General features: G+C 47.8%; 1 protein-coding gene across 6 annotated transcripts in view; it reads right to left on the bottom strand.

Moving 5' to 3' along the window:
• Window positions 1-22,782, bottom strand: part of BPTF (bromodomain PHD finger transcription factor) — a 2,119,711-nt gene that overhangs the window by 1,113,497 nt on the left and 983,432 nt on the right. For all 6 annotated transcript variants that reach the window (XM_069655028.1, XM_069655026.1, XM_069655024.1 and 3 more), the window contains exon 17: window positions 1,589-1,712. In XM_069655028.1, the coding sequence (XP_069511129.1) occupies window positions 1,589-1,712 (124 nt within the window). The remainder of the gene's footprint in view (window positions 1-1,588; window positions 1,713-22,782) is intronic.

Consider the following 22,782-nt stretch of genomic DNA (forward strand, 5'->3'; position numbering starts at 1 on the left):
CCATTTCCTTTGTTGGTGCTGCAGAAAAGGCGCCAAAACAACAGAGTGAACCAATAAGTTGCTGAAAGTCATGCTACAGGTCCTCCCTCGAGACTGCTGCTGAGAGATCCCATCCTGCCTTCAGTAATCAGACCAAGGAATCCAGAGGTCGCTTCCATAGATTGCGGAGCATCCAGCACGAAAATGTTCTTCTAACCTAAGGTACTGGGGGGGGAAAAGGTATTGCTTACCTGATTCCAAGAATCCAGATCATTGGAGTGCAAGTAGAGGTGTCCAGGGCAACCCCCTCTTACCTCAAACCCAAGCCGCTGCTTGTGTCCCCTTCTTCAGTATGTTTTAAGGTCTCCCTTGTTTGTTAACTTGCTGCTTCAATAACAATAGAAATTGGAAATAATCCACAGGAACTCTTCATAATTCGCTGCTTGCCAAGACTTCAAGCCCTCTCCAAACTGCCTTTAGCTAGCGTTGCGTTTTCGGACTTGAAAGACTTAATAGGCAAAGAAACAGTCTCCAGAACCTTGAACTAAGCTTATGCTACACCAACCATTTTCTTCCCTTTAAGTGACTTTACTATACGTGTTTGCAGAGTAAATGCATTACTGTATAAACCGCTGAGAACTGCATGAGTGCGCAAAATCGAATAATACAATACTATTGTCTTTTCCCTTTTTAATGTTGCTACAAATGTAACCGTGAACAAACAAAAGTGAAAGTGCCCTTTGAAGTGCCCTTTGAAGTTTATCATCAAGTATTCCCAAGTGTTCTAGTATAAACCTCTTAAGTATTTAAAGGGATTCTGGTGCAAATATAATAAATATATACTTTTTATATAACTATAAGTGTAAGTGCTTATTTGCTGTGCATGTCTAACTAAGATTCAGTGTACTTACCTACAGCTCAGGTTTTCCTCTTAAGATAAGCCTGACTGCTCTGCCACTCTACCAAGGTCCTGAGCTAGTAAAGACTGATACCAGAGTTGGGGGATATACAAACCACAGGGCTAGCTTACTACCAGTAGGGCTTTAGGACAACTCCCCTAACAGACGGTACGTGGAACCTGCAGGGCTAGCCACGCCCACATTGAGGAACCTACCATGTAACCTACATTTCTTAAAGGAAAATGTACTTTTGTGTTGAGCAAAAGTGTTCCAGTCCCGCCGCTATAGGACAGACACCTATAGGTATGGAGGAAACAGGATGAGAAGTAACAGTACACTGTGGACCAGGCATTTACAGTTGGTTTACTTTTATGTAAGTGCTACAGGTGGGAGCAAAAAGCTTTTTGCACAAGCCGAGAGAAACAAGAATCTGTTTTTTTTATTATTTCTTTTTAAAGGGGAGATGGCATTGCCATCTCATACTACGGGTGTCAAGAGGGGCCATACTGTTCCTATTATCTGTACTGCACGCCCTTTCATTTGAGATGTGGAAGAAAGTTGAAAACATTTAACAGAATGTGAACACAGCATGAGAGTCCATGGGTATACACAAGTATTGAAGTGTGTTACGTCTTAGTTTGCTGGAGAAGTAAGAAATGTGGACAGTAGTGGTTTTATGAAAGGACAATGGAGAGAGGAGCTTTTCTCACCTGTTGGGCCGCCAAACGTTGTTGCTTTACTTGACCATCAGTTTGTACCTTCGATTCATCAGTTTTCTTTTTTTCCACAATTTTTGCCTGCTCGTCTGCAGCATGTGCCTTTTCTTTCTCCACCCTGAAAAAGGATAAACAACAAGGTCACACATACTTCACAGTAAGCTACTCCAAAGGCTCATCAAGGCTGCTCTATTTTCCTAGACTAATTGGAAACATGCAATTTCTAAACTTATAGTGAAGCCTTAAGGGACAATAACAGGTTGATATCCTCAAAAATAAAATGTTGCAAGATTTCTACATTTAATAGGTTATCACAATCCAAACTGTGAGGGGGGGAATGAGATCCCAAAGGAACTTTTTGCCAGATTTTGTCTTGCTTGACAAAAAGTACTTCCTATTTTTATGCCATCTACTTTTCGCTGAAAAGACAATAGTTTACAACCAAATTTCTTTTTTTTTTTTACCAATTCCATATCCATTATTAACAGTTAGTTCTACAAGTTTCATTTTGCAAAAAGAGAAAGTAACCATTGCAGGCCATGAAAGATGCAGAGGAATTAAAAAAGTCAGCAAAGCTTTAGCAGAGCTACTGAAAAATGCTTATTAACCTCTTCCTTCCCTGCACCAAGGGAAACCGAATTTTGATGTGCTGCCCTTAGTCTCCCAAATGGATGTGCACTCTGAGTGCCCTGTTTACTCCTTCAGTGAATGTCATCATCCAACCAAAAAATGTGTAGAGTATCAAGTTGATGGCAGCTGTGTGTTTTACTTTTGGCTAAACGTCACTGTAACCTTTTTAAAACATTGGTAGCCACGTAATCTGGACAGGAGCAAAGTGTCCATCAATGCATTGTTAACGACTACAAATCAGCCAATTTCTTTGTGACCTGGGTTTGTCTCGTTTTAAACACAAGGAAAAAAAATGTTCACGATTCTGCTCCCGGAACAGCTTGCAAAGGTATCCTTTATGAACAGAATCTGATTTACACTGGGTGGTGGTCCATCTTCAGCAACATCTATATGACCAATCCAGATTGGATGGACATCAAAACTTTGAAAGGTGCACAGATGTTGACTGGAAGTCTGGGCTAAATGCCAACCCTGTGCGCATATAACTATGGAGACTCTGTGCCATTCGAGGATGGCTTAAGACTTACTGGAAACTAACTGGAAACTTGCTGGCAAGATAAGACTTCCCTAATAAGCCCTGTGGCTTGATGTGCAGACACTGGATTCTTCTGACAGTGAAACACTGCCTCTCCAAACAATGGAATCCTGATTAAGGCTATTCCTTTTCCATCTAGCGAACACAGCTGTGACCTCAGGATTTGTGGGGCTGTCTGAAGCTTCCAGGACCCATGGTACTCACTGGGAAGTGGTGGGAGACAAGGATGTCTGCTGGAACCTGGGTGCCGTGGGCTGCCTTAAGAATTAATCGATAGTCGGCAAGATTTTTGTCATTCAACCATCTCCAGTGGACCTGGCTTGCAGATGCCGCAAAAGGAACCAGTTTTAACAATATCATTGATTGACTTCTGTTTAAACATTTATCACACTTTCAAGGCTCCAAAATGTGCTTATTCATTTTACTCACTTTAACGATGTGCTAACGCTTTAAATTATGAATATTTCTTAGACGCATTACTTTTTTTAATAATACTCTTAAGTACTTAGTGCTTTTATGAATTTATATTGAGCTTAGTTCCTCCCGGGGTGACGAGGGAGGTGGGAGGTCCATAACAAGGGAAACTGAACTGCTGTTATTTTTTTCCATTGACATACATGCTAGAAACATTCTGTAAGGAGGAATGTTTGATTATTCATAAAGATAATTTTTAAACTTTTCCAAAATGAGTCCAAAGTTCAGAAGTTGTGGGCAATGAATTTCAAAGGCAGGCTCTAGGATCGAGAATCGACTGTCTCTTCTATGGGTCTGGTGGGATACTAACATGCACTGTAGATATTGATACCCGTCTATTGTAAAGGGTAGATTTTTTAAATGTAAAATATTGTGTCAACGTACATTTATAGAGTGCTCGTGTGTGGCTAACTGTACCAAAGGGCTTTCCCCTCCACTCTTCGAAGCGTGAAACCAGACTGCACAATGGTGCAGGGGTCGAAACTGGTTGCTCCCACAAGTCCAAGCAACAATGAGGATCCTCCAAGATGAGGCAGAGAAGGATAGTTTCACCAGGCCAATCACTGGAGTCAATGCCAGTCAGCTGCAGGAGTCTTCCTCGGGTCGCCAGTGGGCTGTTCTTTGTAGAAGTATTGGTTCTAACTATGACCTGTTGATTAGCTGCAGGATCCCTCCTTCTATCCAGGATTCAAGCTGGGAGCAATCCCAAGCACGCCAATGCTAAGGATGTGCAACATTAAAACAGCCCAGGGTTGCCCAATCATGGACAACCACTAGTCATCACACCCGTGGAACAAGATTTAATGGCGCCAGAGGATGTGGAATGGGACAAGACAGTCCCAACCCTCCTCTGGCTCACACAAACAAAGGCCACTTGCCCAGGAAAGCAGCAGCTTTCACTGGGAAGGGGTTACCATATATGGCATTTCCTGACCTGGGAAAGCAGGAAGAAGGCCAAAAGACAAGATGGTTAAATAACAAGAGAAAATTGCGTTGTACAGCCTTTTTAGGGCGCACGCTCTCTTTAGTCGCCATTTGCGCTAAATGCAAAAGTAACATATCACACCAACAGTACAAATCATACTGCTGCCGCCAGCTTGTCTGAGCACATCATCAATGTAAACAAAAAGCCATTAGGTACAAATTATAATACAAAAATTTTTATGCATTAGGTTTTCTTCCCCTAGAGAAGACCATTTTATTTTTTATGTATTTAATTATATAGCGCTCCTAACCCAAAGGTATCTGGGCGCAGATTTACAGGTTACAATTAAGTTACAGGTAGTTTCATTTTCTGTTAACTGTTAACACTATACATACAGTAGGAGGCAGATTATAATACAAAGCAAAAGTACAAAAACAGCGAATGAGGTTCAGTAATGGTGCAGGACATATATTTACAATGCGGGGGGTAGACTAGGTTCCCAGGATATGTCAATGGTCTGGAACTTGAATCCTTATTATTCCTGTGAGAACAGCAAAGTATTTCGTTTTTTTTCGTAAGGCACAGTAAGCTGTCTCAGTTCTGAGGTCTGAAGGCAGGGCATTCCAGAGTTTGGAGGCCAGGCCTGGAAAACGTTTACCCCCTGTTCTTTCCAATTTGAATCCATGTACCATTAGTTGGTTGGCCTGAGAGGCTCTGGTGGGTATGTTGGATTGGTTCTTGGTGAACTTGCAGTTTAAGTTTTTGAGGTCTTTGTCCGCAAGGCACCTGTGGGTTAAAGATAGTGTTTTAAAGGTGATTCTGTTCTTCACTGGAAGTCAGAGGACTTTTTGTCTCGTGGGAGTAATGTGGTTGGATTTTTGAATTTTAAGTGCGGCTCTTAATGCGTTGTTCTGTAGTACTTGAAGTTTGTTTAGTTAAGACAGCTCCTGCCGATATACAGGGCATTGCAGTAGTCCAGTCTTGATAATAGCAAGGCTCTAGTCAGAGTGGTACAACTGTCAGGAGAGAGGCATAGCCTGCAAGCAGTGATGAGTTTGGCTCTATATGCCACTGAAGTGGCTGTAGCATTGATTTGTTTGGTTAGTGAGTGTCGAGTCAAGGTAGAGTCCCAGAGTTTTGACTTCTTGTTGCTACTTTGATGGTAATGTTATCAATAACAAAAGATTTAAATTGTTCAGGCATTTTTTTTAAACGGTTTTGGGATCCAATCATTAGTATCTCAGTTTTGTCGTTGTTCAGACAAAGGCCATGAATGGCCATCCAAGCGTGTATGGCTCGATACATTTCTTTCAAGAGTTTAGTGTCAGTATCATAGAAGCTTGAGATGAGTACGAGTATTTGGGTGTCATCTGCATAGTTAGGGTAGGTGACACCCAAACTGTCCAGGTGGTCGAATATTGGCTTTGCAAAAATATTATACAAAGTAGGAGATATGCAAGATCCATGAGGAACTCCACACAGAACTGGTGGCGGGTCGGCCGTTGCTGTCGGAGGAAAGACTCTCACTGTTCTGTTGGAAAGGAACGATTTGATCCAAGATGTGGCTTTAGCGGAGAAGTGTGCAGCTGAAGTGAGATGTTTGCACAAGACTTTGTGGTTGACCAGGTCAAAGGACGCAAATAAGTCTAGTAGGAGAAGGAGAGCTATGATGCCTTTGTCCTTTAACTGGTCCATTTGTATTTTGAGGTCGATGAGCTCTGATTCTGTGCCGGGACCTGGTCTAAAACTTGACTGGCGAAGGCCTAGGAGATTATTCGATTCAAGATATTTTTGAATTTGAATGTAAGCAACTCTATCAAGAGGTTTTAAAAGGAAAGGTACCGTGGTTATGGGTCGATAGTTGCTAGGTGTGTTCGAGTCTCGTGTGGGTTTCGTTAGTGGGAGGACCCACGCATCCTTGAGAATTGTAGGCACAGTACTTATTCAGATGATGAGTTAATTAATGTGGTGATGAAAGGGGAAAGCTCCACGACCACATCTTTGATGATGGTGGCAGGGCATATATCTCCTTGACATCTAGAGGGTTTGAGGTTTTCGGCTTTCAATTATTTTAATCACTTCAGGTACCGTTACTGGGGCAAACTGAAATGGGATAAGTTGATTCAAAGTTGTGTCAGTATGCTCGAAACATTGGGAATTAAGGGCAGGCTAAGTTTTTTGGATTCAATTTTGGTTTGAAGGAGCAAGATTTTATCCAGCAGTGCTTTTTGGATATTCGAGCAGCAGGTGGCATCTTTAGTGCATTGTTTCTGAGGAGTCACTGGTGTTTCTTATTCTCTAAGGAAGGTAAATCATTATTTAGTTCCTCATTTTACACGGCCGATTCTTGCATTATTAGTGTCACTTTTGGTTTGGTAAATTGCGTTTTGGTAGCTGTTTGAAGTTGTGACAAGTTTCTCGGTTTACTAAAGAAGTTATTTTTTTTATCCAGTTCGCTTAGTTTTTCGTAAACTTTTTAGACTAGAGGTGTACCAGGTATTTAGATGAGCAGACTGTTTGGCTTTGCGCATATTTTAGTGGGCCCACCTTGTCTACAGCCTGAGAGAGAGTTTGGTTATGATATGATATGGCATTTATAACGCGCCTATACACAAGTGTTTCAAGGCGCGGTGGGGCAAGGGAGGGGGAACAAAGGGAAGACAGACAACAATCTTACTATGCCCAGTGTCATTCAGATCGCGCAAGTGCATAGGAAGGGGCAAGGGGAAAAGCGCAAATGGGGAGGGGACAGTGCAGTACATGGGATAAAAGAATAAATAGAGAAATACAAATACGGCCAACTGGGGCAAGTGCAAGGTAAGGACAGACATAAGTGCTGGTAGGGGGACTTTAGGGATACAGAAACAGTCACCAAGAGTGGTGGTTGCCGGGAGGCAGTGCAGGTGCGCAACTGGCGGGGCCACGGCCCGAGATCAGAAGGTGGCCAGGTAACCAGTGCAATCTCAGTTTCAACCAGGAATTCAGGAGAGGAGACGGGGGAGAAAGCAGAAGCAAAGAGGAAGGTTTTAAGGTGCTTCCGGAACCGGAGATGGTTCTCCTCAAGTTTTAGGGAGGCTGTTCCAGAAGGAGGCCCCGCCGAAAAGGGAGCACTAACACCAACTCGTTGCTTGGAGAAGCGGCTGACCCTGAAGGAGTTGGAGGTGGATGAGCGAAGAGTACCAACTCTACCATTGCTGCTGGGTTTAGACATTATAAGTTACACACCGTAGTGACTCACGTACTCTTAGTTCACTTTCCTCCATACTGCATGGGCGATTACAAACGAGTGTAGCCCCAGGGTGGAGACGAGACCCTCCTTAAGCAAATAGGTTTATAAGAACCGCCTGTCCGAAAGCCGCGTTTGATCTAGAGCCGCCATCCAAACAGTAGTGCTTGCAGAAAGCCGAAGGGGTGGCCCATGCGGCTGCCCTGCTTAGGACTTGCTAGGGAACGCGATGGCCGTTGCCTTGGCTCTGACCGCGTGAGCATGCATGTTGGCCGGCAGTGGCTTATGCTGCCCCTCGTGAGCTTCTTTGATGGCCAAGACCATCAAACGGGCTATGGAGGACTTGGAGGCCTGATATCCCGGTCTTGATCCGCCGAAGGTGATGAAGTGTGTCCGACTTGCGGAAGCCCTTGGTCCTGTCCAAGTAGAATTTCAGGGCACACCTGACATCCAGGCAGTGCAGAACTCTTTGTGCCTCGTCTTTGGGCTCAGCAAAAAATGTAGGCAGCACTATCTCTTCGTTCAGATGTAACGCGGATGGCACTTTGGGTAGGAACGCAGGGTGCGTCCGCAGGACTACTTTATCTCTGCGAAATGTAGTATAGGGCTCTGAGGAGACCAGTGCCTGGATTTCGCTGATCCTGTGAGCCGAGGAGAGGCCGACTAGCAAGGCCGTCTTAATGGTGACCAGCCTGATGTTCGGGAACGCCATTAGCTCAAATGGTTTGTGCGCCAGGGCACCCAACACTATATTGAGGTCCCACACGGGTCTGGCCTCTAGATGGGCGTGTAGAGTCTGGCGAGCCCCATTAGATGCTTCTTGACAATCGGGTTGGAAGAGGAGAAGACCTCTTCCTCTGAGATTCTGTAGGCCCCTATGGCTGCCAAGTAAGTGCGGCAAGTGTCTACCTACACGCCCGAGTGGGCGAGGTATGCCGAGAAGGAGAGCACGTCGTCCAATGTACATGCAAGGGGGTTGATATCCTTAGAGTCTGCCCAGTGGTCCACTTGCTCTTATACTGGGCCCTGGTAGTCTGGCTCCTGGCGCTCTGTATGATCTCTAGATTAGCCTGGGAAAGGCTTAGGTGTCCTAGTGTGACCTGCTCAGGAACCACGCTGTGAGGGCTAGTTTCTGTGGCACGGGGTGAATGACCCTGCCCCCCTGCTGCGCCAGAACATGTGCTGGGCCAGTCGGAAGACTAAAGGGAGGTCTCTCCAAGAGGCTGAGCAGCTCCGAGAACCATGGCCTGGCTGGCCACCATGGAGCTACCGGAATGACACTGAGCTGGCGAGACTCCTTGATCTTACATATCACCCTGTGTATCTACGGCGTGGGCGGGAAGCGTATGCCATCATACTGTTCCACTGATTCTGAAAGGCGTCGCCCAGGGAGCCAGGGCCCTGCCCCTGCCAGGGGGCGAACTGTTGGCACTACCAGTTGTGCCAGGAGGAGGCAAAAGAGGTCCACCCAGAGGTGTCCCATCTGCTCAAGATCTCCTGCAGAATGAGTTTGTTTAGCTGCCACTCTTAATTCTCTGTTCCCAGTCTGCTGAGTCTGTCTGCCTCAAGGTTGGATTCCCCTGGAAGGTGGGCGGCCCTGAGATAGATGTTCTCCAGGGCCCATTCCGACATGCCGACTACTAGTCTGCAAAGTGGAGGGGACCAGGTGCCTCCCTCCTTGTTGGCATAGAGCATGCTGGTCGAGTTGTCGGTCAGAATGAGGACGACCTTGCCCTCGATAATCGGAGGGAAGGCTCCGAGCGCAAGCCAGATAGTCTCCAGTTCCAGCCAATTGATGTGGTACTCCTGCCGGGTCCAGGTGCCATGGATGCAATGGTTGTCCAGGGTGGCCCCCATCCCTCGAGAGAGGAGTCCATAGTAATGGTGACCTGCGGGGTAGGTTCCCGGAAGAGCTTGCCTGTCCGCAGGTTGCAGTCCCTGGACCACCATGTGAGGTCTGGGTGAAGAGAATGAGGAACGATGATCAACTCTGCCTGAGAACCCCATTCCTAGTTCCATGAAGCCGCAAAGTGCGGCTGTATTCTCCTCATCCTGAGTCGTGTGGGGGACGGCCAATAGGACCACTGCCATGAGACCCAGAAGTTGTTGGTACCACCAGGCCGATGTCACTTCTCTGCTGAGGAAGTGCGCAGTAGCCCTCTTGATGGCCGTGATCTTGTCCTCCGTGGGGAAAAAACTCTCGGAGCCTGTGTCCCAGATGAGCCCCAAGAAGGTCAGTCTGCATAGGCTGCAGCTGTGACTTCTTGAGATTGAAAGAAAAGCCCAGATCGTGAAGTGTGTTCTTCAGATCCAGGGAGCATCCAGTCTCCCTTGCACAATATCTCTGCTATCAAAGCTGGCGAAAACATCTTGAATTTTTGGAGAGGTTGAGGGTGGAAATGACCAGCACATCTCTCAGGCCCGCCTGGTTCTTTTTCTGAATGGCGAAAATCCTGGAGTAAAAGCCCAAGCCTCGCTGGGAGGCTGGGACTTGCTCCACTGCCTGACTCTTGACGAGCGACCGGATCTCCGCCAAAAAGAGTTGCTGTCCCAACCTGTGGGAGTGGAGGGGGAAGAGGGAGGAGAGGCTGGGATGGGTAGGTGGTATCCCATGGATACTACAGAGAGGATCCAGGGGGCTGCAAAATTCTGGCTCCAAAACTGTCCATGGAGAGCAAGCCTGCTCCCCACTGGAGACACGTGGACCCTGAGGGGCACGTCATGCCTTATTTCCCTCTCAGGCTGTAGCAGAGGAGGGGGATTGGAAAAAGCCCTTACTACCCCCCCCCACCATTTCCCTCTTTTGTTGTTTGCGCTGATGTTGGGTCGGCAATCGGTCAGGCTGCCTGGACCTCCGCTCTTGGAAGACTCGGAATCCTACATATGTACGCCCCTTGTCCGAGCACTGCTGTGACTGGGTGTACATTTTGGGCGTGGTCTTTGGAAGAATGGATAAAGACTTGACCGTTTGTGAGCTGTTTTTCATTTTATCCAGCTCCTCGTCCGTGATTGAGTGGAAGAGGTCAGCCCCCTCCAACGGATTTATTTATTTATTCAGATTTGTAGAGCGCACGCCAGCCCGGGGGCATCGTGGCGCTTGTTACAGACATATCATAGTTACATAGAATACAAAAAATACATTATTTACAGTGGCGAATATGACATTTGTACAAATTTACAATGCAGTATATTTACATAGGTTCGCGAGTGTCACATATTATTGCGCAAGGAAAGAGGTCTTCAGTTTCCTACGAAAAATCGGGAGTGAGTTCTCCGCTCTAATGTCTGCAGGAAGAGCGTTCCAGGTCTTGGCGGCAATGTAGGGGAAGCTTAGGCCACCAGCTTTTGCTTTTTTGATGCGTGGGATGTAGAGTAAGTTGGTGTATTGCGTCCTGGTGGGACGGGGGAGGAGGGTTTGGAGATGGTCTCCGATATGTAGGATGGGGCGGAGAGAGACAGACATTTGTGTGTGAGGGTGAGGATTTTGAGTGTGAACCGCTCTTTGACTGGGAGCCACTGGGCTGAGAGTCTGGCATGGGAGATGTGCTATCTTCTTGGGATGCTAAGAGTGGCCCAGAGAGCATTGTTCTGTGTGACTTGAAGTCTGTTTAGGTTTTTTTGCTGAAGTGCTTGCAAGGAGGGCATTGCAGTAATCCAGTTTGGCTCCAATGGTTGCTCTAGCTATAGAGAGGCAAGGTATGGCTTGATGGCGTTTATGAGTTTGGTGGTATGCGCAGATGAGGAGGTAATTGCGCTGACTTGTTTGGTCATAGATAGTGAGGAATCTAGGTATACTCCCAGTGTCTTTACAGCTGTGGATACGGGGATGATGGACTTGTCAATAGAGAGGTTGGCGTACAGTTTGTCTAGGGTGCTCTGTTGACCTAGTATCATGATTTCAGCCTCGTCTCCATTGAGGCAGAGGCCATTAACTGCCATCCAGGCCTGGATGTGTGGAGTGCCTTGGCGTCTTCGTGGTATGATCCTGAGAGGGGTAGGAGTACTTGTGTGCCGTCCGCGTAATTCGTGTACATGATACCGTATGAGTAGAGTTTGTCAAAAAGAGGCTTAGTGAACAAGTTGTAAAGTGTGGGTGCAGTGCAGGATCCTTGAGGGATCCCGCAATGGATTGTGGTGGGAGTGGCGTTGGCAATGTCCGAGAAGACTTTCATGGCTCTTCCCTCTAGGAAGGCGGTGACCCAGAGAGTTGATTCTTTAGAGAAGTTGGCTGAGTGGGTGAGGTGTGAGGTGAGGGTCTTGTGGTCAACCAGATCGAAAGCGGCTGAGAGATCCAAGAGGAGCAGGAGAGCTGGCTTGCCCTTATCCATGATTTGGGTGATCTGGCTCTTCAGATCCACCAGTGCTGTTTCTGCGCCGTGTCCTTTCCGGAAGCCTGATTGCCTGGTCCCGAGGATGGAGTGGGTTTCCAGGAAGTGTTGGATTTGGCAATGTGCGGATTTGTCCAGTAATTTCAGGAGGAATGGCACTGTAGTTATTGGTCTGTAGTTGTTGGGTTGTAAGGGGGAAGGGGGGGTCGAGGGTGTTTTTTTTTTTGTTTTTTTAGGAGGGGCCGGACCCAGGCCTCTTTGAGGCTAGCTGGGATGATGCCCGTTTTAAAAGACGCATTGATGAAAGCAGTAAAGAGCGGCGCAAAGCAGTCTGCGCAGTCTTTGATGAGTTTTGGTGGGCAAATATCACCTTTACAGGGGGAGGGTTTGAGATTTTTTAGTAAGTTGATAACTTCTGGTTCGGTGACGTCCCTGAAGGAGAGCTCAGGTATGGTAGGCTTGGACGAGGTGGGTGGGGCGTTGGTAGGCTTGGTTCCTGTCTGTTGAGGTAATGCTTTGCAATGGTCTTTGATTTTTTTTTGGAGAAGTTCAATTTTGTGTAGCATGGCAGCTTGAATGCTGGTACACCAAGCTTCATCTTTGATTATTTCATTAGGTGTATTGGGGGGGAAGATGAGCTGGTTGAAAATGGCGAAGATCTCTTTAGAGTGCGATTTAGCATTAGAGATTTGTGTGTTGAAGGTGTTGGCTTTGGCAGCGGTGGTAGCTGTTTTGTATTGGTGGGAAATTAAGTTGAATTTGTTTTTGGCACTGCTGCAGGGGTTGGATTGCCATTTTTTTAGTGCTGCTCTTTTGTGGGAGCGCATTGAGTGCAGTTCTTCAGTGAACCAGGAGTTGGTGTGTAGCGATTTCTTTTTGTTTTTTTCCATTTGAGTGGTGCCATTTCATTGATAGCTTTAGTGATGACATCTTTGCAGATGTCTGCTAGAATATTGGGGTCATTAGTGAATGGGGGTGCTAGTTCGGGGGTGTTGAGGTAGGGGCGCAGGTTATCCTCAGTTTTTTTGAACTTCTGACTTGTGCAGCGATAGCAGGGGTCAGAGTTTTGTGGTTTTTGGTGATGGGAATAGAGAATTCGATGTAGTTGTGGTCGGTTCATGGTAGTGAGGAGTTGGAGGTGACAGTGGAGAGGCAATTATGGTCTGGTATCCAGTCTAGAATGCGGCCTTTGGCGTGAGTAGGACTTTCTACATTTTGGGTGAAGCCTAGGTCACTAAGTTCCTTGGTGAGGCTGACTGCAGATTTGTCCTTAGTATCATTGAAACCCAGATTGAGGTCTCCTAGTAGAAGGGGTTTAGTGGAGCTTTTGGTATTATTGCTGAGGATGTGGATGATGCTTTCCAGAGAGTCTGGGGTGAGGCCTGGGGGTCGGTATAGAAGGTGAATGTTGATAGTGCTGTTGGGTGACAGTGTGAGTTTGGCCGATAAGAGGTCAGAGTTATTGGTCGAAGAGTGACTGATAAGTCAGAGCTGGAGGTTCTCCTTGTAGATGAGGGCTACTCCACCTCCTATTCGTTCTGGTCTGTCGTTTCCGAGTATGTTGAAGCCAGGCGGTAGTGCAAGTGCAACGGCGGGGCCCGACGCTTCATATTACCATGTTTCTGTGATGGCTAATTGGTCAAAGTTATTGTTGGTTATGAGGTCATGAATATCAGATGCATGAGCTGGGAGGGAGCGGACATTGAGGAGGGCACATTTGATGTGTGGCGTGTGTGGTTTGTTTGTGGTGGTGTGGGTGGTGGACGTGTCTGATATTCTATGTGTGGTGATATTGTGGGGTGTGGTTTGGTCAGTGGGTAGTAGTTTGTGGGAAAGTGGGTGTCCAGTGCGAGGGACGTGTTTGGAAATGGTGCGGGAGCTCAATCTATAGTTTCTGTATTCTATGGGAGGGGGTTGTGTGCTGAATTTAGTGGTCTGTGTGCGAGCTCTAAGTCTATCCAGTCTATACATTGTTGCGACGCAGGGTGCAGGGGGTGCGGTGCGTCTGTGCAAAGTGAGTGAGTGAGTGAGTTTGTGAGGTATCCAGGGCAGCGGATAGCGTGGGATTGGGTAGTGGGTTTAGTGGCGTGGGTGCGATGGGACGGATTGATGTGTAGAGTTGGAGAGCAGTGAGTGTTCCAAGGAGAGTGAGCAGTGTGGTGGTGGTGGTGGCAGTGGCGAGCTTGCAGGAAGCTATGGGCATGATTGTATGTTGGGAGGGCTGTGGGTAGAGGAGGGCACAGTCAGGTTGGGTTGGGTGGCCCTAGCCTGACATGGCAGGAACAGGTAGGTTCAGAGTGGGCTAAAAAGCATCCTAGGTGCTAAGAGATGTCAATGTAGCTTACGCGCAGCAGGAGGCACAGGCAAGAGCGGAGATGAGCGACCATAAGGCACAATAGTATAGCAATGTGGTCTAGGAGCGATCATAGACACAATCAATAATGGCAGGAGTGGCCTCTAAGCAACCAAAAGGCAGAACAAAATTGCAATTTGTGGTCTAGGAGCGACCATATGGCACAATCAATAATAGCAGGAGTGGCCTCTAAGCGGCCATAAGGCACAATAAAATTGCAATGTGGTCTAGGAGCGACAATAGGGCACAATCAATAATGGCAGGAGTGGCCTCTAAGCGACCATAAGGTCTAATATGCGTTCCTGGACATCCGGGTTGAATTTTGTACCACGGAGCCAGGCTGTTCTCATGTCCGTGGCGATGCAGATGGCCCAGCCAGAGGTGTCAATGTAGGCCACGGTGGAGCCCATGATGTCTTATGCCACTATTTTGGCCTCTGCCAGTCCTGCCTTGAATCGTTATTGGCTCTGTGCCAGAAGCTCTGGGAGGAAATCGGCAATTTCCCGCCAAAGCCACTGGTTAATGGCTGCCAGCATAGCATCCAGGTTGGCTTGACAAAGATGCAGGGACGCGTTGGAGTACAGCTTTTTCCCGTATGCCTCCAAGATCTTCTCGTTCTTGCCTAGCAGCGCCGCAGAGGTTGAGGCAGAGGACGACTGAGGCTTGGAGTATAGTGATGCCACAGCAATCACCCAAGAGTGCGGCTGAGGGTTGGCCGATAGCAATAGTGTATCCCGCTCCCTCTGCCTGCACTTGGCGATCAGGCATCGACTTACTGGCTGGACTGAGTGGGGCTTGAGCCAGCCCTTTTTGGCCAATGCAACAACATCCTTCTGCATTGGGATCCCCGATCTTGCTGCAGGACGTAGCGTGAGGACTTTGGTGAGGACCCGCTCTGATGGTTGCTTGACCTCGGGTTGAGGAAGGCTCAAGTACTCTGACAGCCCTGCAAGACGTTCGTGGAAGGCCTTGGCTGACGAAGTTGTGTTGGGGTCCTCCTCCTCATCTGCGTCCACCCGAGGGTCCAGTTGGTCCGGTACCGGAGGAGGGGTACTGGGAGCAGAAGGCTGGGGTGTGGAGAACGGAGCCAGAGGCTGGTACGGAACCGCCTGCACAATCGGTTGGGCGGTCGGAGGAGGCCGAACAGGGGCCAGGGGCGCCCGTACTGGTGCCTGCAGCACCAGAACCATTGGCGGGAGCACGTCCCTGAGGAGGACCCCCATCCGAGGAGATTTCATGAGCTCGAGGAACCTTTCAAAGAATCTGTCCTCACAGGCCAGAGGGGTGATAGGTGATACTGACGGGGTAGCGGCGGCTGCTGGAGCCATTGCGTACCCTGCCGATACGGACACAGCGGAAACCTGCCTTGCGCAAAGGAAGAGTAGGCTGTAGACCAAGTACCTGGTTGACACAAGTCCCACCTTGACGCACGTTCCTCCACCTGATCCCGGTCTTGGTGCGGTATTGGGCAGATGTCAGAAATGTCTGGCACGGCAGTCATTTTGTCGAGCTGCCTTCCACGTGCCTGCGTCGTGTTGCTTGGTTCTCAGGGCCCAGCCCCGTCCAGGACTTGAGTGTGGATCATGAGGCCTACCCTGTTCCTGCGGCCGAGGCCTTCGTCCTTGGCAGATCTGCCGGTTGAATTGCGTAAAGGCGCCCCCTCGGACATGGCCCGTCGGCAAACGACCCGGTAAAAGAACATTCCGGCCCCTCCACACTGTCACCAGAAGGATCAACTGACCCCCTCGGCCTGCCGGCCGGCCGGTACCTGATATAGCCTCGGTACTCGTGCTGGTATGAGGACCTGAGCGGCCCCTCCTGCGCAGGCGAATCCTTGGGAAGGAGTCTCCCTTGCGGGGTGCGCTGGAAAAGAGCGTCCCTACCTTGGGCTTGGATCGGTGATAGACTAAGTCCGTTGGAAGAGCTGCCTCCACCTGGCTAGTCTGTTCTTCAGAGACCTGGAGGAGAGCATGTTGCACACGGTACAAGCTTACAAGCCGTGGTCTGGGCCAAGGCAACGTAACGTAGGCAGGGGTGTGGGGGTCGTTAGTTGTAAAGAGCCCGTCGCAGGATGGGCACCTGCTGAACGCAGTAAAAGTCGATATGCGCCGGGGAGGAGCGTGACGCCTGAGGACCGAGTACCTGAATGATAAAAAAGACAAAAAGACAGAAGAGAAGAAGTATCCGCTCGTGGAATTACATGGCCGAAGCCAAACCCAGGAGCGCCGGTGAATTCGGCCAGTTCCTGTCGACGCGGAAAAGGGGACTGAGGTGTAGCGTCTGAGAGTGGTGTCAGGGCAGTGCATGCTCCCAGGGCTGCACCCCCGCGCAACTCTAAATTTAAAGGGGAAGAAGGTTTTTTTCTGGTGTAAACGGTTCCGTCTACCGTCCCTTGGAAGAGATGCCCATGCAGTATGGAGGAAAAGGGACGGGACGTAAGAGTAGGTCAAGGTTAGGAGGACTGATGATGGGGTAAAGTAAGGGAAGTCCTCTTTCTGCTGTCATATTACGTTTATTTCTTGTGAGTGCTGGCGAGGGGGGCTATATTGTGTCCCCAGTTTGGAGTAGGCTCCTCCTGGATAGTGAAAGTGATCACGTGGTTGTCAGACCATGTGCAGGGAGTATTTGTAAGAATCTTACTGTTGCAGTTAAGATCAGCAATCCAATCAGGTGTTCGACCTTTGTTAGGAGTTGGGTTTGTGATGCGTTTCATGAAACCTAGTTCTGTTATCGTATTGGCTAGTGCCGAGGCAACGTTATCCTTCGGTTCATTGAGTCCTAAATTGAAGTCTCCCAGTAGGAAGATTTTTTTTAACCTAGTTTGACGTTATTGGTGAGGAGCTGGGTGATCTCTTCATCCAAGGATGATACTAGACCTGAAGGTCTATATACAATATGTTTAGTCAGGGTTGAATTAGCTGTGAGTGGTCGTTGTAAGGAGAGGAGTTCACCTGAAGTGGATGGTTGATGCTTACTTATTTCTCTTACACCCAGTTGATGACTGCTACTCCACCCCCTCAAGCATTTTCTCTGTCTGTTCTCAGGATCATGACGTCATCTGGCATGGCCAGTGATAGAGCAGGTCTGGCTGCGGCATGCAGCCAGGTTACAGAGATAGCTAGGAGATCCAAATTGTTAGTTAGGATAAGATCAGCAACGTCCATCACATGTGCTGTGAGAGATCTTGCATTAATTAGTGTACCTTTAGTAAGCGGTCACTCAGACTTGGGTACGTCCATGTTAGTATGACTTGGGATAGTGACTGGGCCAAGATTGGAGTGTGAACACCGTTTGGCAACATGGGTACTAGTTGCACTGGGGCAGGACGTGATGAGACTACTGTTGTCTTTTCGAGTCCAAGGTTTAGTGAGATACTTGTGGGATTATATTTTCAGCCTTTACGTTGCCAGGTGTGGCCTCCACAGTGAGTGCATACGCCCTTCGAAGCTGGGGACCGATATGGGGGTGGGGGACACATCCATTTCCTCTGCGATTGGCTCCTCTAAATCACTCTCGAAGCCGATACTGCAGCTGACCTGTCCTTATTCTGCAATTGCATCGTGAATATGTCCCAGGGCTTTGTTTGGAGCTCATTTAGTGTTTTGGGCTTGAAAGGTTTACAAGCCCCACACTTATCTTCCCCGTGATCCGTTGGAAGACAACTATTGGATAGACACTTGATGCGGGTCTACCCAAGGAAAATTGTAAATAGAAATTAAACTGAGTATTCTCCATTGGGACCGAAGCGAGTGAGGGTTCCAACATTTTAAGGGATTGGGGAGCTATGAAGGCATTCTAATATACCTTTTACATCATTAAAACATTTCTCTCTCAGTCACTTCGTTCGCTTGGAGTCAAAAGCGTTGAGAATATTTCTTTAGCAGTTGCTTTGGAAATGAGTGTTGCAATGTAGTTGTGTCGCCGCAAGTAATCTGCGCAGATCGGCTCGCTCCCTCAGCCTTTGAAGTAGTGTTGATAATTCAGATTTCTTAACTCCACGTGTCTGCTTGCAACCCAATGGCAGAAAAGAAATAGTGTTACAGGAACGCATCTGAATTTGAAAACCAAACATGTAATATTATATGCCAATCACTGGATGACGGCCTATGCATAACATGTGATTCTAAGCAGATTCACAAGCCCCAGAAATAGTCTTCTCATGCATAGTATTCGAAAGTTTACCTGCATGAGTGTTAAGGCCTAATAAATAGTATGCTTTTATATATCTGAGTGGAACTCTATTACTTTGCTGTCCCTGAAGTGTTGTGAACTCCACTTTCACACCAGCCCCGATCTACCAAGCCTGCCTTATGACAAGACCAAGTGTGAAAAGCACTTGCTTGTTGCCTAGCATAGCTTGGCAGCTCAGAACCCTTCTACAGGGATGATTCTGGATGTCCCTTCTAACAGCATCGTTCACATCTTCAAATGGTTTCTTGCACTTCTCAGTCTAAAGAACTTTTTAGGGCGAGGTCAGTGCATTAAGGGGGCGTCTGTTAATTTTCTTTAGTCAGAACATTTCTGCAGCCCTAAAAAGGCTCCAAGCTGTGTGTAAGAAGTGGGGTGTTCCATACTTCTAGAATGTACTCTGCTGGCAAGCAGATGGAGTTTAATCACTCGCAAATGTTAGGCAATGTTTCCTTAGTCCTTATTTCTAGGGTCCAGATATTTCAGTTTACGTGGCGTTTCCTCCACAAGGGGGAGAATAGCCTGGGGAGTTTTCCTAAAGAGCACCTGGAGGTAAGACACTATATGAGATATATGAGATATATGATAGGTTATTTATAACGCGCTTAATACCCAGAGGTTTCTAAGCACGGACCCAGGGATCGAACCGGTGTTGCTTCGTGTCATCTTGTTTCCAAGTCGAGCACGCTGCCACTGAGCTATCCTCCTCGGACGTAAAACTATCCCTTGGTATACAGGTCCCCAACTCCTAGTAGAAGTTTGTATTACGCAAAGTATTAAGGTAGAGCAGCCAGGCTTATCTTATGAGGAGGATAAGAGCTGTAGGTAAGTACAATGAACCCAGCCAATACATTAGCCCAAATAAACTCTTACACACTGGAAGTTACAATAAAATACACAAGGCAAGGTAAATACTATTTCAGACTAACCAATACACATGAAATATCACCAATGATTTTCAAAGGTGCCTGCTTCAATAGTAGTTCCTCGCGCTTACGATTGTTACAGAAAATGACAGTAATGGCAGCTCCACTATTTAAATAGTAGTGGGGCGCAACCGCATTTGTTACAGTGAAATTAGTTTCATTCTTTTACAAGTCAATTAATTTACAAAGTCACTCAGACAAAGTCTGTAGGAAGGAAAAAGAACGTTATGCAATACTAATAGCAGTGATCTACTTCTTAGCAACACTTTTCAAGGTGTCTAATGCTTTAGCAGTCCAATACCCAACTAGTCACGAGTTCATCAAAGTCCGTGTAGGATGGGAGCGAAAAGTCTTATGCAGCAGGAGAAAAAGCAACGTTCCTGGTTACTTAAAGAAAATGCTTTAGTAGGAGAACACAATTATTAAGGACCCTGCAAAGGACTCCCTAAAATAGCACAAACTGTTCAGCTTGGCAAGAGGTATGGGTAGAAACCCAAACACCTGGTATTGCACTCCACACTGGAGCGGCTATTCCGCTTGAGTAAGTTCTACCTTGAGCCCCACAGTACCTTAGGGTGGTTAAAGAAAATACAGCTGGATTCTTTCATGTGTAGCAGCAACAGACCGGGTAACCCAATTTCTCGGTCTGGTGATGCAAGGAAGTGCTCTGAATGGGACGACACAGCAGCAGTCAGGAGAAAGGACCCTTAGGCAAGGATATCTTCGATCTCCCATTTTAGTCTGCAATTTTGGCGCCTTTTTATCCGCTCCAACAGTGAACCGTTACCGCCCGGTCGATCTTCCTTGATTCTGTAGTCCTGCACTCTGCTGAGGAGACTGGGACGAGTGGGATCATTTCTCTGGAGGTCCTCCTGGAGCTCACCAGCGCTCTGAGGATCTGTTCACGTAAAGACACTGCACTGCAAATGGGTCAGAGGTCCCCTTAGTATTCGAGGTTTACAGCCCTCGAAGGTCACAGCACCTCGAGGGATGCCTCGATCTGCAATTTGTCTTAGGGCTGGTTGGTCCCACCAGCCAAAGGGAAGGCATCGTCCCCTACAGAGCTCCTCTGTCGATAAGAAAACAGGGTCAGGACAGCAGTGGTTTTTTCACGGTTAATGGAAGGGTCTGCAGGCGTCAATGGCAAATTATTTAAAGAATGGTTCAGCTTCAGATCTTCTGTTCCAGTGGTCGACTTTACTTCTGCCTCAGGAACCTCACCTTTTATTTGGATTTCCCATTCACTCCTCTGCAAACTCTGTGCAGTTTGCAGAAAGGGGCGGATGGCTGTCCAATAAGGAGCCAGCCCCCCAGTGGCAACTGGTTCCATTCAAGCACATCGCAGACAAAGGACAGGTGGAATTTCGGGCTCCTCCCATACTTCCTGTCCTCACAGACACTGTAGCCTTGGCGGTCTACACAAAGGTTCCTGCCAAAGGCAAAACACACATTCAGACCTCCCGCTCCCAGAATGGTAGAAGAAAGGCTAACAGAGGACAACCACACCACTCACTCTCCCCTCCCCCACCCCTCTTTCTTGCAATTTCCCCCTCCCCTCCGATGCACTTGCGCAATCTGAATGACTCCTGGCATAGTAGGATCGCTGCTCGTCTTTCCACTGTTCCCCCTCCCTTGCCTCGTAGCGCCTTGAAACACTTGTGAATAGTCACGTTATAAATGCCATATCTTATCAAATGATGAAAAAGCAAAGGATCCACCATGTCAGAACATAGGTGACCCCATTGTGCATAAACGGTGATGGGGATCCAGCCTGCGGTAGAAAATGGCACAAAAGCTGGTACAACACGTCCACTGCCACCAGCCATAACTATGGGGTTGTCTCTGTGACCAAAAAGACACAGGAGCAGAGAGGAGGGGGATACTAGGTATCCCCTTAGCACTCCACAGAAGGTGATGTTTGTTAATCTCTCATAAGTCAGTTTTAGGAAGGATACAAAGTATTCCTCTTTCCTTAACAGTAATTCTTAGCGAAAATGCAAGATTATAAAAAGGAAAGCCCAAAGGGTCCACAGCAACACTGCACAGAGGGTGCTATGTGGTGCAACAGTCTAACACAGGTGCCTTTAAGAGGGATGGAGGAAAGCAAGACTCCACGAAAAATAGGTAAAACAAAGATCAGTTTTAATGGCATGTAATAATGAATGAAGGGAAAAGGCTTGCCTCATTCAGGAGAACAAGAAAAGGGTAGAGAGCTCCAGCAAAAACCGCTGGGGGTCTTACAAGCAGAGGGAATTAAGCATAAAACTGATGGATCTCCCTGACATAGCCCATCAGTGAAGACAACTATTAAAAGGGTGACGGATAACGTAAAGTTAATAAACAATCTATGTAAAAGCATAAACTTCAAAAGAATGTGAAAAGTAACTGCTACAAACAGTATAGGTAAGGAAAATGTTACTTATCCGTAACTGTTCTCCAGCATGGGTTTGGCATGGATTCACATGCTCATGAATATTCCCTGTCGTCAGGCTGGGAAAGCAGGGTAAAAGAAAAATCAGTTTCACTTTCACTTACAAACTGTATTTCTCCTCTAAACCAATCACTCTACTCTGGGTCAAACTGCCCCCAGCCAATGACTGCCCTCTCTGTAAGCCCCTCCTCTGGCAGCCATCTTCAGATTTGGTAAGCACGTAAAGTGGCAGTATGACTAAGAAGAGCAGGAGGGAGGTTCGCAAGTAAAGTCCATGCCAGACCCATGCTAGAGAACAACAGTTACAGGTAAGTAACTTGTTCCTTTTCCAGCATGGGGTCTGGCATGGAATAACATGCTCGAATAAAGAATTCATAGCACAACCACAGGAGGTTGCAAAACCCAACAGAAGCAATTACTCTCACCTCTGGAACAGGCTCACCTCAAGCGAACAGATTGCGTAGCACTGCTTGGTCGATCCTGGACTCGTCTCTGGAATCCCTGTCGAAGCAGTTGAATCTTGTGAAGGTGTTCGTGGACCTCCACGTAGCAGCCCGCCAGATCTCCAGCAGGGGCACACCAGACAGGAACGCAGCGAGCGATCGCTCTGGTGAAATGGGCTCTGATGGCCGGGCAGCCGTCGGTTTGGAAACCGATGAAAGTGTGTGATACAGCCAGGGAGCCACTTCCAGATAGAAGCCTTGCACAAGGCCTTCCCATGGATCACAGGACCAAAGTTCACAAACAGTTGGGACGTCATCCAGAAACTCTTTGTGCGTGCCACGTAGAACTTCAGAGCACGAGCCACATCCAGCGAGTGCAAATTCCTTTCAGCGGACAACAAAGGTTTCGGAAAGAACACAGGCAATATCATAGTCTCGTTGAGGTGGAATTCCGACTGATCCTTTGGCATGAAGGAGGGGTGAGTCTGCAGCACCACCCTCGTGTTGTGAAAACCATACAAGGCTGTTTGTAGGATAGAGCCTGGATCTAACCACCCTCCTGGCGGAGGTGATGGCCACGAGGAAAGCCGTTTTCCATGAGAGGGGCCTGATGCGTAAGCTCGAAGGCCCCCCACCCCCATGAGCCTCAGCAGCACCACGCCGGGGCAGGAGCCTTCACCGTTCGAAAAGATCGAAACAGTCCTTTGAGGAACTCCTTGACGAGACGGT

This window comes from Ambystoma mexicanum, chromosome 3q (assembly GCF_040938575.1).
Source record: "Ambystoma mexicanum isolate Mex_15411 chromosome 3q, UKY_AmexF1_1, whole genome shotgun sequence".
NCBI lineage: Eukaryota > Metazoa > Chordata > Amphibia > Caudata > Ambystomatidae > Ambystoma > Ambystoma mexicanum.